Genomic DNA, 13,490 nt, shown 5'->3' with positions numbered 1-13,490 from the left:
AGCCCCACATGAGCCTGAGCTGCCGCATCCCCTTGTCTTTGGTGGCCTCTGTGATCTGGGGTGCAGGAGATGAGCAGAGCACAGGGCACAGCAGCCCCCATTGCTCCAGCCTCACCCTCCAGACACTGGGAAAACCCTCATGGAAGAAGTCCTGGTTTGTGCTGCAATCTGGGCTTGGATCTGCCCTTCCCAGCTCTGCCCTCGCTGGGGATGGGCGCTGGCTCGAGCCCAGCTGCTGGCCTGGGGCCAGTCTCTTACCTCCCATTTATTGTCTCTCTAAAGGCAATTCCTGGTAGAAAATGGGATTCAAGCAGTTCTATAGCCTAGGCTGGCTCCCTGCTTTGTGTCCTATAGGCACTGGGCTGCTTGGCCACACGTAGCAGTGAGTGCTGGAGGGACAGGGGATAGGAGCTGCTGGCTGTGGAGCTTGCTAATGCTTGATTGAAAGCTCAATGGAGAGGAATTTGAAAAGGAGCTGACTTCTGATGGTTTGGGGCTTTGTTGGGATCACTTGTTACTGCAGAAGGAATAAAGAGGCCCAAGGGAAGCAGGGTCATTCCCAGGCTGTTGCACTCCAGCATCACCTTTATTTCTGAGGGTGCTTGTCTCTAGGAGGTGACTTGTTCCTCACATCAGCCTGCTTAAAGCTCCTGAGGGGAAGTGGCTCATGTTGGAAAGGGACGTGTTGTTCTGCAGTTTGCTTTGCAGGGCAGCCTGATGAGCTTTGGTCGTGTTGCAGGGAGATGCAGGGACCCTGGTGGAGGAGATGGGTGGGTTTTGTGCCGGTGACCACTTGGGAAACAGGAGCTGCAGAAGGGGATGGTGGATTTGTGATGTGCCAGCAGCAGGCTCAGGTCCTGCCTCCAAACTGTCCCGCTAGGGGAGAAGCAGTGGGTGAGGAGCTCCCATCAGGGGCTTTGGCTTTGCAAGGAAAATGCTCCCTGATGGTGCTGCTGGGATTTATGGAAGTGGGTGCTGGGAGAGCTTAGACATTGCTGTTGGAGAGCAGTGAAGGGTTTTCCTGTGGTGCAGCGGGGAGACACGGCTCCCAGCCAGCCCGGTTCAGCATCATTCCCCTTCTGGAAGTGAAGCTTTGAGGGGCAGTGCTGGGCCCTGGGCTGGCAGCTGTGGAGCCAGGCTGCTTCCCTGACCCTCACACTGCCCAGGGTGAAGTGGAGAGAAGCTCATTCAAACGCACAGGGGCTCCTCATCCACAGGGTCCATAGGAGCTCTCTGGGTGGTGCTGGCTCCAGCAGCCCCTCTGGCAGTGTCCTGCTGTCCCCATGGTGGTGTCCAGCCCATATCCTGCAATGTGCATTGGAAGTGAAGCTGGCAGAGGCAGGTCTATGATCCCAGCTGGAAGAGACACCCAGCAAACGGCTCCAGGCCATTGCACTTCTTCATAGAATCATAGAATAGAATCATAGAATAGTTAGGGTTGGAAAGGACCTTAAGATCATCAAGTTCCAACCCCCCTGCTACGGGCAGGGACACCTCACACTAAACCATCTCACCCAAGGCTTCATCCAACCTGCCCTTGAACACTGCCAGAGATGGAGCATTCACAACCTCATGGGCTTCACATTGTCCATGGGGTGACTCAAGAGGCATCAGTGAGTCCCTCAGTGGGTCACAGCTCTTATCTTGACACTTGGGCTGCTGCCTGCAGCAGAATTGCTTTCCTCTGGGGAGCAGGGTATTTCCAGCCCTGCACAGAGCCCGTTCCCATCATTAGTGCAGCCCAGGCTGTTGAAATGAAGCAGAGCTTGTGCTGACACTACTCTGAATGGGATGTACAGCGTGCCCAGGCTGCGGGTCTGACCTCATGGTACAGATCATGTCATTAAAAGGGTGATGAAAGCTGCAGCCCAGCTACCAAGAGCAAAGCTGGTGCAGGGCACGGTGGTGAGAAGGAGAGAGCAGGCTGAAGGAGATGGGATGTCCTGCTTCAGAGCTGGGGTGACCCTGTCCTGTGGCAGCCTGTGTGGCTGATGTATGCCAGGAGCTGGCTTCTCTTGGTGCAGGGAACACTCACATCTTGCCAACAGGGATCAAATCCAGGGCAAATCTTCAGGAATGCCTTCTTGTTGGGTGCAGGGAAGGCCAGGCCTGCAGAAACCCGCCTGGTGGAGCACCTGGGGCATGATACATCCCCTGGGATAGCTGGCAGCAAGATGAGGAGCCATACTGGGCTTCTCCATGGTCCAGTGAGATGTGGATTGCAGTGCTGGTCACCACATTGCCTCCAACACCATCTCCTTTCCCAAGGCTGGGGAAGTGCAAGTCTCTTGTTCTCTTGGCCAGGTCTTCTGAGCTCCATGCTGGTGGGAGCTTGGGGAGTTTGCCCTCAGCCCAATGGAGCAGGATGGGCTCTGCCTCACATCAGCTACTTCCCATTGCCCTGGAATTTGGCTCCGTCTCCTTGGAGAGGTGCTGACCCCAGCCACTGGCACTGGTGGAGGCTGGGCCAGACAGCACTGGTCAGAGCTGCCACCAGCCTTACCAAGGGCTGGAAGCTGGGAATGAGCAAGGATGTAGGAACAGGAGCTGCTCTGGTCGGTGTTCCTGGGAGCAAAGCATGCACAGAGGGATGAGACCCGGTGGTGCCCAGGATGGCTCCATGTGCACTGTGGGGCCTCCACAGCCCTGGTGAGGAATCAGGCTGCATGTACCATGGCAGGAGGGCAGAAGAGCCTGGACGTGGCCTCTGAATGAAACAAACCTTTAACCCAAAGGACAATCCCAGAGGAGAATCCATGACAGCACAGTGAGTCCATGCAAACACCATGCGACGCAGCCTGCCCGGCGCATGGCCCTGCAGATGCAGCATACATCACTTCACATCACAGCCTGGTACTGCGGGGTGACAACAATAAATATTCATTAAAGGCTGTCTCCTAGCCAGCTCCTCTGCCTGTGGCTCTGCTTGCAGAAATGTGCTTGTAGCTGAGTTCTCATCCTGGTTTTTCCTTCTTTATAGGTTCAGAAGACCGGAAATTCTGCATCCTTTACCTTGCAGAGGTGAGTGCTGCTGTTGTCCAATTGAACTTTCTAGTGGGAGCTGAACACGGACCAACAACTCTGACGCTTTCTGCTGGGGCAGGAGCACTGGGCAGACTGGTTTTTACTTCCTTGATATGCCAGAGGTCTGGAAATGGCTGCAGCCACAATGTCTTAGTGAGAAGCTGCTGAGAGGAATCTGTGCTTCGGGAGGCTTGGGCAGCACTGAGACAGGTTTGCTTTTCCCTTGTCCCTGTGTGCAGCATCTCACTTTGTCTTCCCCTGGGATTCTTTTACCTGGGGGCACATTTCCTTGCCAACTGTTTTGTCTTTATCTTTTAGGCATCTTGCTTTTCTTGTCTTCAAGCACCCGGGTGTGAAGCCCTCAAATAAAATAAGGAAGCTCAGTCTAAAGGAGGTATAATGATAGCTCTAAAGTCATGTGTGGCTGGTACATGGCTAAATGCTCTAAACAGGTTTGGAATCGCTCAGACACTGGCACAGTTACATTTGTGCTGTGAAGCAGCCAAGGCGACTGCAAAATTGGCTCCTAGTGACTGGACCCATCTGATCGTTGGATGCTGGGGCTTTTTGTCCTTTTCAAGTGACTTTACTGTGTTCCTGCTTTCAAGGCTTTGTATTTCCAGAGGTGGAAACGTGGGTGTGGGGAAGATCCCCAGGGCACAGAGGAGGAAGGGCAGGCTTTGCTCAGCAGCACTGTGCAAGAACAAGCTATTGTGAAAGCTGGGTGAAAATGTCCAGGATGAAAGTTGTTCACCTTGAGTGGCTGGGACCTGGGCCAGGCCATGACTTGCTGTGTAACCATCTCTTATATTTTCCTCCTGTTCCTTCCTTGTCTCCTCTGTTTCTTCCTGGGGCAGTCGGGCAGGAGCTGCCTCCTAAGGGGTTTGCTCAGTGTGTGTCCCTATGGAACATCAGGTGTGTTGATGTCTCCATACCCTAATCCTGTGCTGTGACTCAGAAGGGCTGTCATGGGTGTTCCTCAGTGACATCCCAACAGTGGGATATGAGGCGCCTGGCACTTTCTCATGCATTTGGAAAGATGCATTCAGAGCCTGACATGTAATTCAGTGCGTTTAGCCCCTTAAGTAGGTGACTGAAAGAGAGATTGATGTTTCATGAGATCCTGAGAGGTGAAAACTTGTCTTTGTTAAGACTTAATGAAGTGCATAAGCTTTTGAGGGGCTTAAATGGTTCTGATTGCTCTAGTCATTGAGATCAGAGAATGGCTTTAAGATGAAAACAGGGAGACTGAGCTGAGCTCTTAGGCAGAAGCTCTTCCCTGTGAGGGTGCTGAGGCGCTGGCACAGGGTGCCCAGAGAAGCTGTGGCTGCCCCATCCCTGGCAGTGTTCAAGGCCAGGTTGGACACAGGGGCTTGGAGCAAGCTGCTCCAGTGGAAGGGGTCCCTGCCTGTGGCAGGGGCTGGAGCTGGAGGAGCTTTAGGGTCCCTTCCAGCACAAACCAGGCTGGGATCCTGTGATTCTCTATCAGTGACCTCTGTTGCAGTTGGAGTGTTGTAGTTGTATATAAAATGTGAAACATTTGCTTTCCTACATGCATGTTCTTCCAGAGGACAGACCACTGTCATGGGATTCTCCAGTTCCTCCTGGAGGTATTTTGGAGCAGGTTGCAAGAGGAGCAGGAGTTCCCTGACCTGCAGTGACCAGCAGGTTTGCTGCATGCCCATACCCTGGAGTGGCTGCTCACACCCTGCACTAGCCCAGGGCTTTCAGGTGACACTGGGGCATCCTCTGGCTCAAAGACAGCACCTTGCTGTGCAGGGCATCCCCTGTACCACCCATTCCCTCCCAGACCCCACGGGGGTGCTCTGAGGCTGCTGGTCTGCACTGAGATCAGGCTGGTGTGAGGAGGTAATTCTTCAGTGTCGTGGTTTGGCTGGGTCTTTGCTGCAAGGAAGGGAGATAGCACAGGTAGAAAGGCCAGTCTTCATGCTTCAGGGGTCAGTGGAGCAGTTCTAGCTGTGGGTCTCATCAGACTCTCCAGCAACGGGTAATTCTGGCCCAAAGGGGAAGCTGAGGTGCAGGAGGGATGTGCCTTCGAGTCAGCAATGACCCAGGGCAGGACGGTGCCCTCCTGACTTCCCCATGGCTGCTCTTCTGGGAACAGTGACCTGCAGTGCTGCAAGGACAGGGCTGGTGAAGTATGAGAGCAGAAACCTCACACTTGTGCTGTGTGTAGGTTGTGTGGCCCAATGAACTGTCCTCAGGCAAACAGAGACTTCTTAACTGATGGGATGCTGCTGTGAGAGCCAGCCTGTGAGCATCTGAGCATCCTTTTCCTGCAGGGAAGCTAAGAAGAGAATCACCTTCAGGTCATCTCTTTTCTTCTTTATATTTAGTTGTCAGGAGCAAAGCTTTAGTTACAGGGTTGTTTGTGTGGGGTGTCACCAGGAGGTTTTAAGTCTTGGTGGGAGGGAGAACATGGTCCCCCTCAAGCGCATTCCTGCAGGCTGGCTGCACACAGGGGGGTTGCAGGGGCTGGTGGGAGCATCAGTTTGTGGTGTTCAGGTTGTTTTTGCAGTGGGGTAGGTTCAAGGCATGGACTGCTGTCAAATGAAAGCTGGAATTTGGGTCCAGTGAAGCATCACTCACTGCTGGTAGATGTGGCTGTCCCACTGCCACTCTTGCCACTGCCTGTGGCAACTGGAAAGCTTTGTGTAAGAATGCAGGAGGGGATGATGCTTGTGTGGACACCGCATTTTGGTCCCATGGCACCCTGAGAGTCTCTCTCCCTCTTCATCTGCTCTTTACAGAGGCTCTTTGCAGCCACTGCTCCATCCCTGGGCTTGCCAGCAGTGCTTTACCCTGCCAGGAGCCTTTCCCTGGCTCAGCTCTGCCGGCTGGCCCTCTCCAGGGTGGATGTGATGGGTTTGGGGGGGCTGGTGCTCATCACTGAACTCTTCTGTCACTGTGATCTGGGCAGACACATCCATTGCGCTGCTGTGACAGGGCCTGGAGGTTGCTGGACACTCTCATGCTGCTGTTTCTAACCCACAAATCATCTGCAATGAGCTGTAATGTGTTTGGTGCTGCTGAGAGTTGAAAGGGAGCACATGGGGCTGGGCTGATTTTGTGTTTGCTGCAGGAAGAGCTCTTTGCTGAGGCCTCGAGCTGTTCCCTCCTGCTCCTTCTCATCTGGAAGGTCTGTGATAAAGTCCTAACCCATAAGGCTGTGTTTTTGCATTCAGATCTGGCATGACCCAAAAGAGAAGTACGTTTCAATATCTGCAAGATGCTTCATTGATTTTAAACATGAAAATCCCAGCTCTCAGGGGAAACTGGAGTGCCATAAACCAGCCACTGCTGCTCATCCTGCCTCATCACGTGTCAGTAAATCACTCTACAGAGCCTAGGTCCTGTGCATCCTGTTCTTTACAGTGATCTTTACAGCCCGGTGTGGGTTACAGCAGAGGGGGGTTTGTTTTACAGCTCCCCAGGGTGTGAGTTGCAGTGCTTGGAGGTCCTGAGTGCGGGTGGCCCTGATCCTGGTGGGACACGTGGCCTCCTGGAAGGGATAAATATAGGCTGGTGGTGGAAAGAATGCAGGAAGAGAGGAAGGTTCTCCCCTGAGCTGTCTGCTCTTGGGGCTTTTGCTCCTTGTGTGGTCATGGGGTAGCTGCAATAGCCCCAGCACATAAGCAAGCCAGGGTTTGGGAGGGAAAGTGGTACCTTTTGATCTGAGGAATGCTGTGTATACCTGGAAGCTTGTCTCATTTTTCTACCTGCCAATTGGTATGTGAAGAAGTACTCTCAGTGCATGTAAACCTGGTCCAGTGTGTGTTTCATTTTAGTGTGTTAAATCTAAATGCAACAGCTCAAAGTCAGTTGAACTGATTCTGCCTGTGGAAGCTCGGGGCTGGTTCAGTGTGGACCCATGTGTCTGCATCCTATAGAATTTGGAGTGTGTTTGTTGGGCTCCATTTCCCCTTTGGAGTGTGTTTGTTGGGCTCCATTTCCCCTTTGGAGTGTGTTTGTTGGGCTTCATTTCCCTCCTGCCCAAATTCCATTCCCTGCAGGACATGGACACCTCCTGTCATGACATGTGTAGAACCTGTCAGAGAAAGCATCAGCTGTGGTGGGAATCAGTAGCCCCACAGGGAGCCAGTGCAGAGATGTGAATGTGACCCAGGGCAGCCTTCACACACTTCCCTGCTCCGGAAATATCCCACTGATAGGAAACTGCAGATCAGTGTTTTATTGCATTGTTGGAAGGTTTTGATTCAAACCCAACATATTCAGGCTGAATTGAATTAAAATCAAACAGCTCAGTAGTTTTTCATCTGAAAAGCATGAGCAAATGGATCTTTTCCTCTGGAAGTTTTCATCTGCAGACACAGAGTTCCTCTTGGGAAGCTGCTCCGACAGAAAATCTTTCCAGTAGCAACTTCTTGGCCTGCTGTGATGAGCACACTTACATAGCCGAGCCCAGTGATGCTGTGAATCCGTGGCTGACCTTGTTTTGCCTTGGAGATGCACATCCTAACTCTGCATGGGAGATCCTCTAGACACGTGTTGGGGAAATCTTGGAATCACAGGCTGGTTTGTGTCGGAAGGAACCTTAAACCCTGGTCTGTAATGCCATTATCATCTTCCATGAGGATTGCTCTGCCAGGGAGGGCTTGGGAAGCCTGGTTCTTGCTTACCTGCAGGCAGTAAGCATTGGCATGGTAGGGAACAGCAAATCATGCTTGCTAAAGTGCGCATCTGACCTGAACTTGAACTGTGGGGAAGATAAGAACAGGTCAGTGATTGAGGGTTGGTTAAGTTGGATGTAAGCTGATGATGTGTTTTCATGTGATCACAAGGAGAACACAACTGTACACACAGGTCCATGAGGGTCAGAAGGGACTGAGAAAGGCTCCTGGGGAAAGGATGATCAGCAGCCATGAGCTCCTGCATTGGGAGAATGGCATCAGTAATGAGAAGTTTGGGATTCAGTCAACTTTCCAATTCCTGTGTTCTCTAACCCCAAGGCGATAGCCCAAAGACCTGCATTTTGTATTGAATTTGCTTTTGACCAAAATGTGATGGTTTTGGCAAAGGCCAAAGCAAAGGAAGTTGTTCCCCTTTTCCCATTTCCCAGCATTAAGGAGGATCTGGTGCCCCAGGTTGGTCTCTGCTCTTGTGGTTTCCACCCCATCCCAGTTAGTCATCTTCTTGGTGAGGCCTGAGCAGCCTGCGCGGTGACTTGATCCTTCCTTTTCAAATGGTCCCTCTATACTTTTAGTGCTTAAATGCAAGAAAATACCCACAGAAAGCAATGGCAGAAAGGTCAGGTTAGAGCCATGAGCTTAGGAAACATCGAGGCTGTGAATGAGACGTGGAGCTGTGCCCAGCACTGACCCCAGAGCAGCACTGGCCAAAGGGCACTGTGAGCCCTCCCGCACCTCCCTGCAGGAGGGGTTTAACCACAGCCCCTTGACAAGACAGAGCAGTGATTTAGCAGTCCCTCAGCCTCACTGGAACAGAAAACCCTGGATTTGGTGCTGTGACAGTCACCCAGATGCCAGGGTGGGAGTTACGTTCCTGATGAGAGAAAGTTGAGTGTTGGCTGGCATAGGGTGCTGTGCATGGGATGGAAGAAGGTAAAAGAGATGGGTGCTTGTCTGTGGAGCGAACTGTGAGCTCTGTTGAAGTTGCATCTCAATTTCCTTTAATTCATAGTAGGAAAAGAGATGATGCTTGTCAGATTTGGGGATTGTTATTTGTCAGATGGGCTTGTACTGCAGTGAGGTGACATCCTCTGGCTGGGGTGGAGCGGGCACTGCAGGCAGGGCTGGAAGTGCTGGGAGACCAGGAAACATTTGTGTCCCAGCTGAAGAAACAGCTAACCAGGGGCACTCTGCTTCCCTGGTTTGGGAATCTTTAAACACTTCAACCCAAATCTGAGTTTTGAGATGAGCATAAAATGGGCTTTTTGGAGCAGGAGTTCCTAATTTTTTTCCCCAGCCTTAACTCTGGTCACATTTCCCAGAGCTGATGTGGTGTCTTTGCTGTCATTAACATGTGGCTGCATGGGCCGGAGCTTGCTCTCTTTGGTGCTGAGATGGGGGAAGAAGGATGGATGGCCCTGGGGCTGTGTTTGCAGTGGGAAGCTTGGTGTTATTGTCACTGGGACTGCTCAGCCCTTAGCCCTCTTGCCTGAGTTTGCAGAATGGGAGGGCCGTGGACCTGCTCTCTGTTTGCCAGTAGTGTTTGCACTGGGAGCTCCCTGCCTGCATGGTCTCAAGGCTGGAGTTTCCTGTGAAGGCTATTATCTGATGATCCACTTAAGGACAAAGCCCTGGTCTGTGAAGTCCATGCCCTGTGTCCTTTCTGGCCGCTCCAAAGTGGGTGGACAAGGTTCTTCAGGCTGGCTTTTCCTCCTGGAGGCTGAGCATCCTCCAAGCTGTTCCATGATGCTGTGTTCCCATGGCATCACTCCTTCATTTACTCTCTCCTTAGCAGCAGCATCTGAGTGCAACAGGGTCTGACCAGCCTGGGGTGAGCTGGAGACACTGGTTGGCTCTGCACCATGAAGTAGCAGGTCCACTTTGCCATCTTAGTGCCTCTCAAGGCACCCATGTGTGTCTGTAGGACAATCAAAACCCATTTCCTAAGAGCTAGCCCTTGGTGTCACAAGGACGGATGGGCACATCTATCCTTTGCTTTCACCTATAGAGCCTCCCTGTCTTGAAAACAAGGCACACAGCAATGAGCCACACATCTCTGGAGAGATTGCTGTGCCCTGCAAGCAGCCCCTCCGTGCACTTTATCTGCTGAAGCACCAAGGAGATCCTGACACCTTTCAGTCATCCCAGCTTTCAGTAGGGCCCCTATTTATTGCCAGTGTTTGTTCTCTGGGCAGCACCAGTGAGCCCAGCAGTCCAGAACCCACAGGAGGAGACGTGGTCCCCTTCACACCCCTGCACAGCTCAAACTGAGCTTTCTCATCAGGCCTGGTGCTGAGTTATGAAATACCAGGCATCTGCTGCCCATGTTTTGTGCACAGGATATTCCCAGGGCTGCAGTTTTGCCGGTGGAAGGTTTGCTCTGAGATTTAAAGCTATTGTAGTCTGGAGCCCGTTTCCGAGGTACTTCCCCTCTGGGATCTCTGTGGGGTTTGGCTGAGGACCAATGCTCTGAGTGCTTGAGGCCAGGGGCTGGGCAGAGAGGAGCTGAGCTGAAGCATAAACCCTGCAGAGGAGAGGAGCCTGGGGAAAGGAGAAGTGCATCCTCCTGGTCTGTGGGGTTGGAGCACACACCCAAGGACCTGACCACCCCTGGGAGCGTGTCTGCTGGCACAGTGAGGGAGGTGGTGGTGGGATGAGAGCAGCCCCTGGCCAGGCTGGTCACTGAGAGGTGTCAGGCTGAGTCTGCCTCGTTGCTGTTGTGTTATCTTAGTGTAGTGTCATGTACAGCCACACTTATGTACGTGATGCTGTTGTGCTGGGCCCTGTCAAAGGGGCACATCTGCAGCGTGGGGTCTTGGTGTGTAGGGTCTGGGTGTCCCTCCTGTGATGTGCTGCTGTTCTCTGGCTGCCCCTCAGCTGCTCTGTGGGCTACAGAGCCTACAGTCCCTCTTTGGTTGGTGTCTGCTGGGGTAGCCAGGAGCTCTGCTTGGACAGACCCCTTGCTTCTCCTTTCCCTGGGTGCAGTGGAGCTGGGTCTCAGCTGGGGGAGCACCCACAGGGGTGAGCTTTACCCATGGAGCAGAAGGAACCTTTTCCTGGCTGTAGCAGGGCCCATCTGGGGCTTGTGTTGGCTCCTCTGGGTCCTCTGTGGTACACACCCGTGTTTTCCTCCTGCTCTCCCAAGGGCAGCACTGGCGCGGGGTCTGGTGCTGCCGTGGGCTCCCTGAGCTCCCATGTGTTTGGGCACACACCACCTGCAATAACATGTTTGTCCCAGAGGCTGGGTGAAGGCAGGCAGAAAGCAACTGGCAGCCACTTCACTTGCTGGCTTTATCTGGTCGCAAACTCCCCCTTCACACCATCTGCATCCTCCTTTCCCAGCACGGGGAGATTAAACCCTGTTTTCTCTGTGTAAATATTGGCAGGCACAGCAGCAGCCTCCCTGAATGAAAACAATAGCGGGGAGCCTGGTTCCCAGAGCCCTGTCAGCCCAATTCCCTGCTCCAGCCTCTCCTGTGCACAGGAGCACTGAGCTGGGCAGCTCGGTCCACAGCCGGGGCTGGGCTTCAGGGACACTGTGCCACCTGTAGAGCTTTGTCCCCTGTCCCCATCAGTCCTTCACGTGTCTGTCATCTCTCTGGCTGCATCCCAAAGCACTTTGCAGGAGCTTGTGCTTTAGATCAGCTGCAGGTGCTCAGCTCATGTGGGTTGGGGCTGCCTCTTTCACCAGCACAGGTGAATATTACTGGGGGAAGCAGGTTGATGGAAGAGGGAGAAACAGAGCTCTTCCCTTGGGAGCCATAGAATCATATAGAATGGTTTGTGTTGGAAGGGACCTTAAAGCTCCTCCAGCTCCAACCCCTGGCCACGGGCAGGGACCCCTTCCACTGGAGCAGCTTGCTCCAAGCCCCTGTGTCCAACCTGGCCTTGAACACTGCCAGGGATGGGGCAGCCACAGCTTCTCTGGGCACCCTGTGCCAGCGCCTCAGCACCCTCACAGGGAAGAGCTTCTGCCTAAGAGCTCATCTCAGTCTCCCCTCTGGCAGGTTCAAGCCATTCCCCTTGGCCTGTCCCTACAGGCCCTTGTCCCAAGCCCCTCTCCAGCTTTCCTGCAGCCCCTTTAGGCACTGGAGCTGCTTTAAGGTCTCCCCTTCAGGAGCCTTCTCTTCTCCAGGCTGCCCCAGCCCAGCTCTCTCAGCCTGGCTCCAGGGCAGAGCTGCTCCAGCCCTCGCAGCATCTCCATGGACCAGAGGAAAATCTCCTCTCCTGGCTTTAATATTCCCAGGCAGCTGGGGCTGGGAAGCCTCTCCAGCTCACTGAGGCTGAGCAGGAGGGAGAGGGGCACTTTGCTCTCAGCAGCCAGTGCGGGCTGAGCATCGCTTTATGCTAAATTGAATCGAAGAGATGGGGACTGTAATCAAATCAGTGAGGGGCTGCAGAGCAGGGGTAGGTGATGTGCATCCATCACGAGGAGAGGGATGTGAGATGTCCTTGGAATTGCTTTAAGTTTCATGCTGGGGGAATTGCAGAAGCTCAGTAGGGATGGAGTGTGCAGTGGTTACAGCATCAGTGTGGGCACTGGACTCCTTGTAGCTGAAGTGATGTCTTTTAGGCTCTGTTGAGTCCTTGCTGTCATTAATTTCTGATCCCAAGTACAGGGTGGGGAGATGCCAGCCTGGATCTCCAGTCCATTAGATTGGTACCCATCTTCTTCTCCAAAGACCGGAATGATTGGGTACCTCTCTAGAATGAGGGGTACCACAGTGGTGATCTACTGTTTGGGACTGGGAGAGACTGAGAGAAAGAGCACTGTGAGGCTCTGGGGGATGCTCAGAGCATCACTGCAACTCGGGATCTTCAGGGCAAGGCGGAGCCCCACCACCTTGTGTCCCTGAATCACAAACCCCTCTTCCATTTGATAGTGCTTAGGAAGCCTGAGCATGCATTTTCTGTGTTTAAGCCTGTTCCTGCTGTAGGAATAGATGTGGTGGTGTCAGACATCGGAAAGGTTAAATCTTTCCTGGAAGTCTCCTTGGAGGGGCAAAGGGCTGAGCTGGAGATCTCTTTTGCCAGAGGTGACGTGGGAGGTTGGTTTATTTCCCGCTTTAGCAGGGATTTTGGATTAAAAGTGAATGAATTAGCATCCAGTGAAAACAGTGGTTTAAATGGTGTGACTAAGGAGCATTTCCCCTTTGGTTGTGTTGTGTCTCCGGAGTCACAAAGCTGTGAGTTCCTTAGTTCTCTTTGGCCTTTCTGGGAAAAACAAGCTACTGGAGACCTGCCCTTCTGGAAGGAAATCCTAGGAGGAAATGAAAAGTGTTTTTCATGCCCTGTAGTGGGAGACTCTGTTTTTTTCTCCGCCAAATCTGTCCTAAAATCCTGCCTTTTTTTTCCTTTATTTTTTTCTTTTCATATCTGGCCTCAGAAGGGAAGATCCAACCAGGGGCATTTGTGGACCCCTTTTAGAGTGAAACCTGAAAAATCCCAGTGGGCAGCAAATGTTACTAATGCCTCATTTGAGATGAGCTCTTTAACAGCTTAGAGACATTTACCAAGAGAACTTGGTCAGAAGGTTTCTTAAATGGGTGGGATTTGGCTTAAAGAAAAGGTGGTCGATGTCCAAGCAAGAAACCTGGAGAGGGGCTTGGGACAAGGGCCTGTAGGGACAGGCCAAGGGGAATGGCTTGAACCTGCCCGAGGGGAGACTGAGCTGAGCTCTTAGGCAGAAGCTCTTCCCTGTGAGGGTGCTGAGGCGCTGGCACAGGGTGCCCAGAGAAGCTGTGGCTGCCCCATCCCTGGCAGTGCTCAAGGCCAGGTTGGACACAGGGGCTTGGA

General features: G+C 52.9%; 1 protein-coding gene across 6 annotated transcripts in view; it reads left to right on the top strand.

The window, feature by feature from the left end:
* Nucleotides 1–13,490, top strand: part of RGS3 (regulator of G protein signaling 3) — a 76,012-nt gene that overhangs the window by 39,554 nt on the left and 22,968 nt on the right. For all 6 annotated transcript variants that reach the window (XM_061377972.1, XM_061377975.1, XM_061377974.1 and 3 more), the window contains one exon: nt 2,981–3,021. In XM_061377972.1, coding sequence (XP_061233956.1) covers nt 2,981–3,021 — 41 coding nt within the window. The remainder of the gene's footprint in view (nt 1–2,980; nt 3,022–13,490) is intronic.

The sequence above is a fragment of the Neopsephotus bourkii genome, unplaced genomic scaffold (assembly GCF_033783945.1).
Source record: "Neopsephotus bourkii isolate Nb327-2 ecotype Australia unplaced genomic scaffold, CSIRO-AGI_Nbou_v1 NB_1761, whole genome shotgun sequence".
Taxonomy (NCBI): domain Eukaryota; kingdom Metazoa; phylum Chordata; class Aves; order Psittaciformes; family Psittacidae; genus Neopsephotus; species Neopsephotus bourkii.
This window is presented reverse-complemented; position numbering and strand designations above follow the sequence as displayed.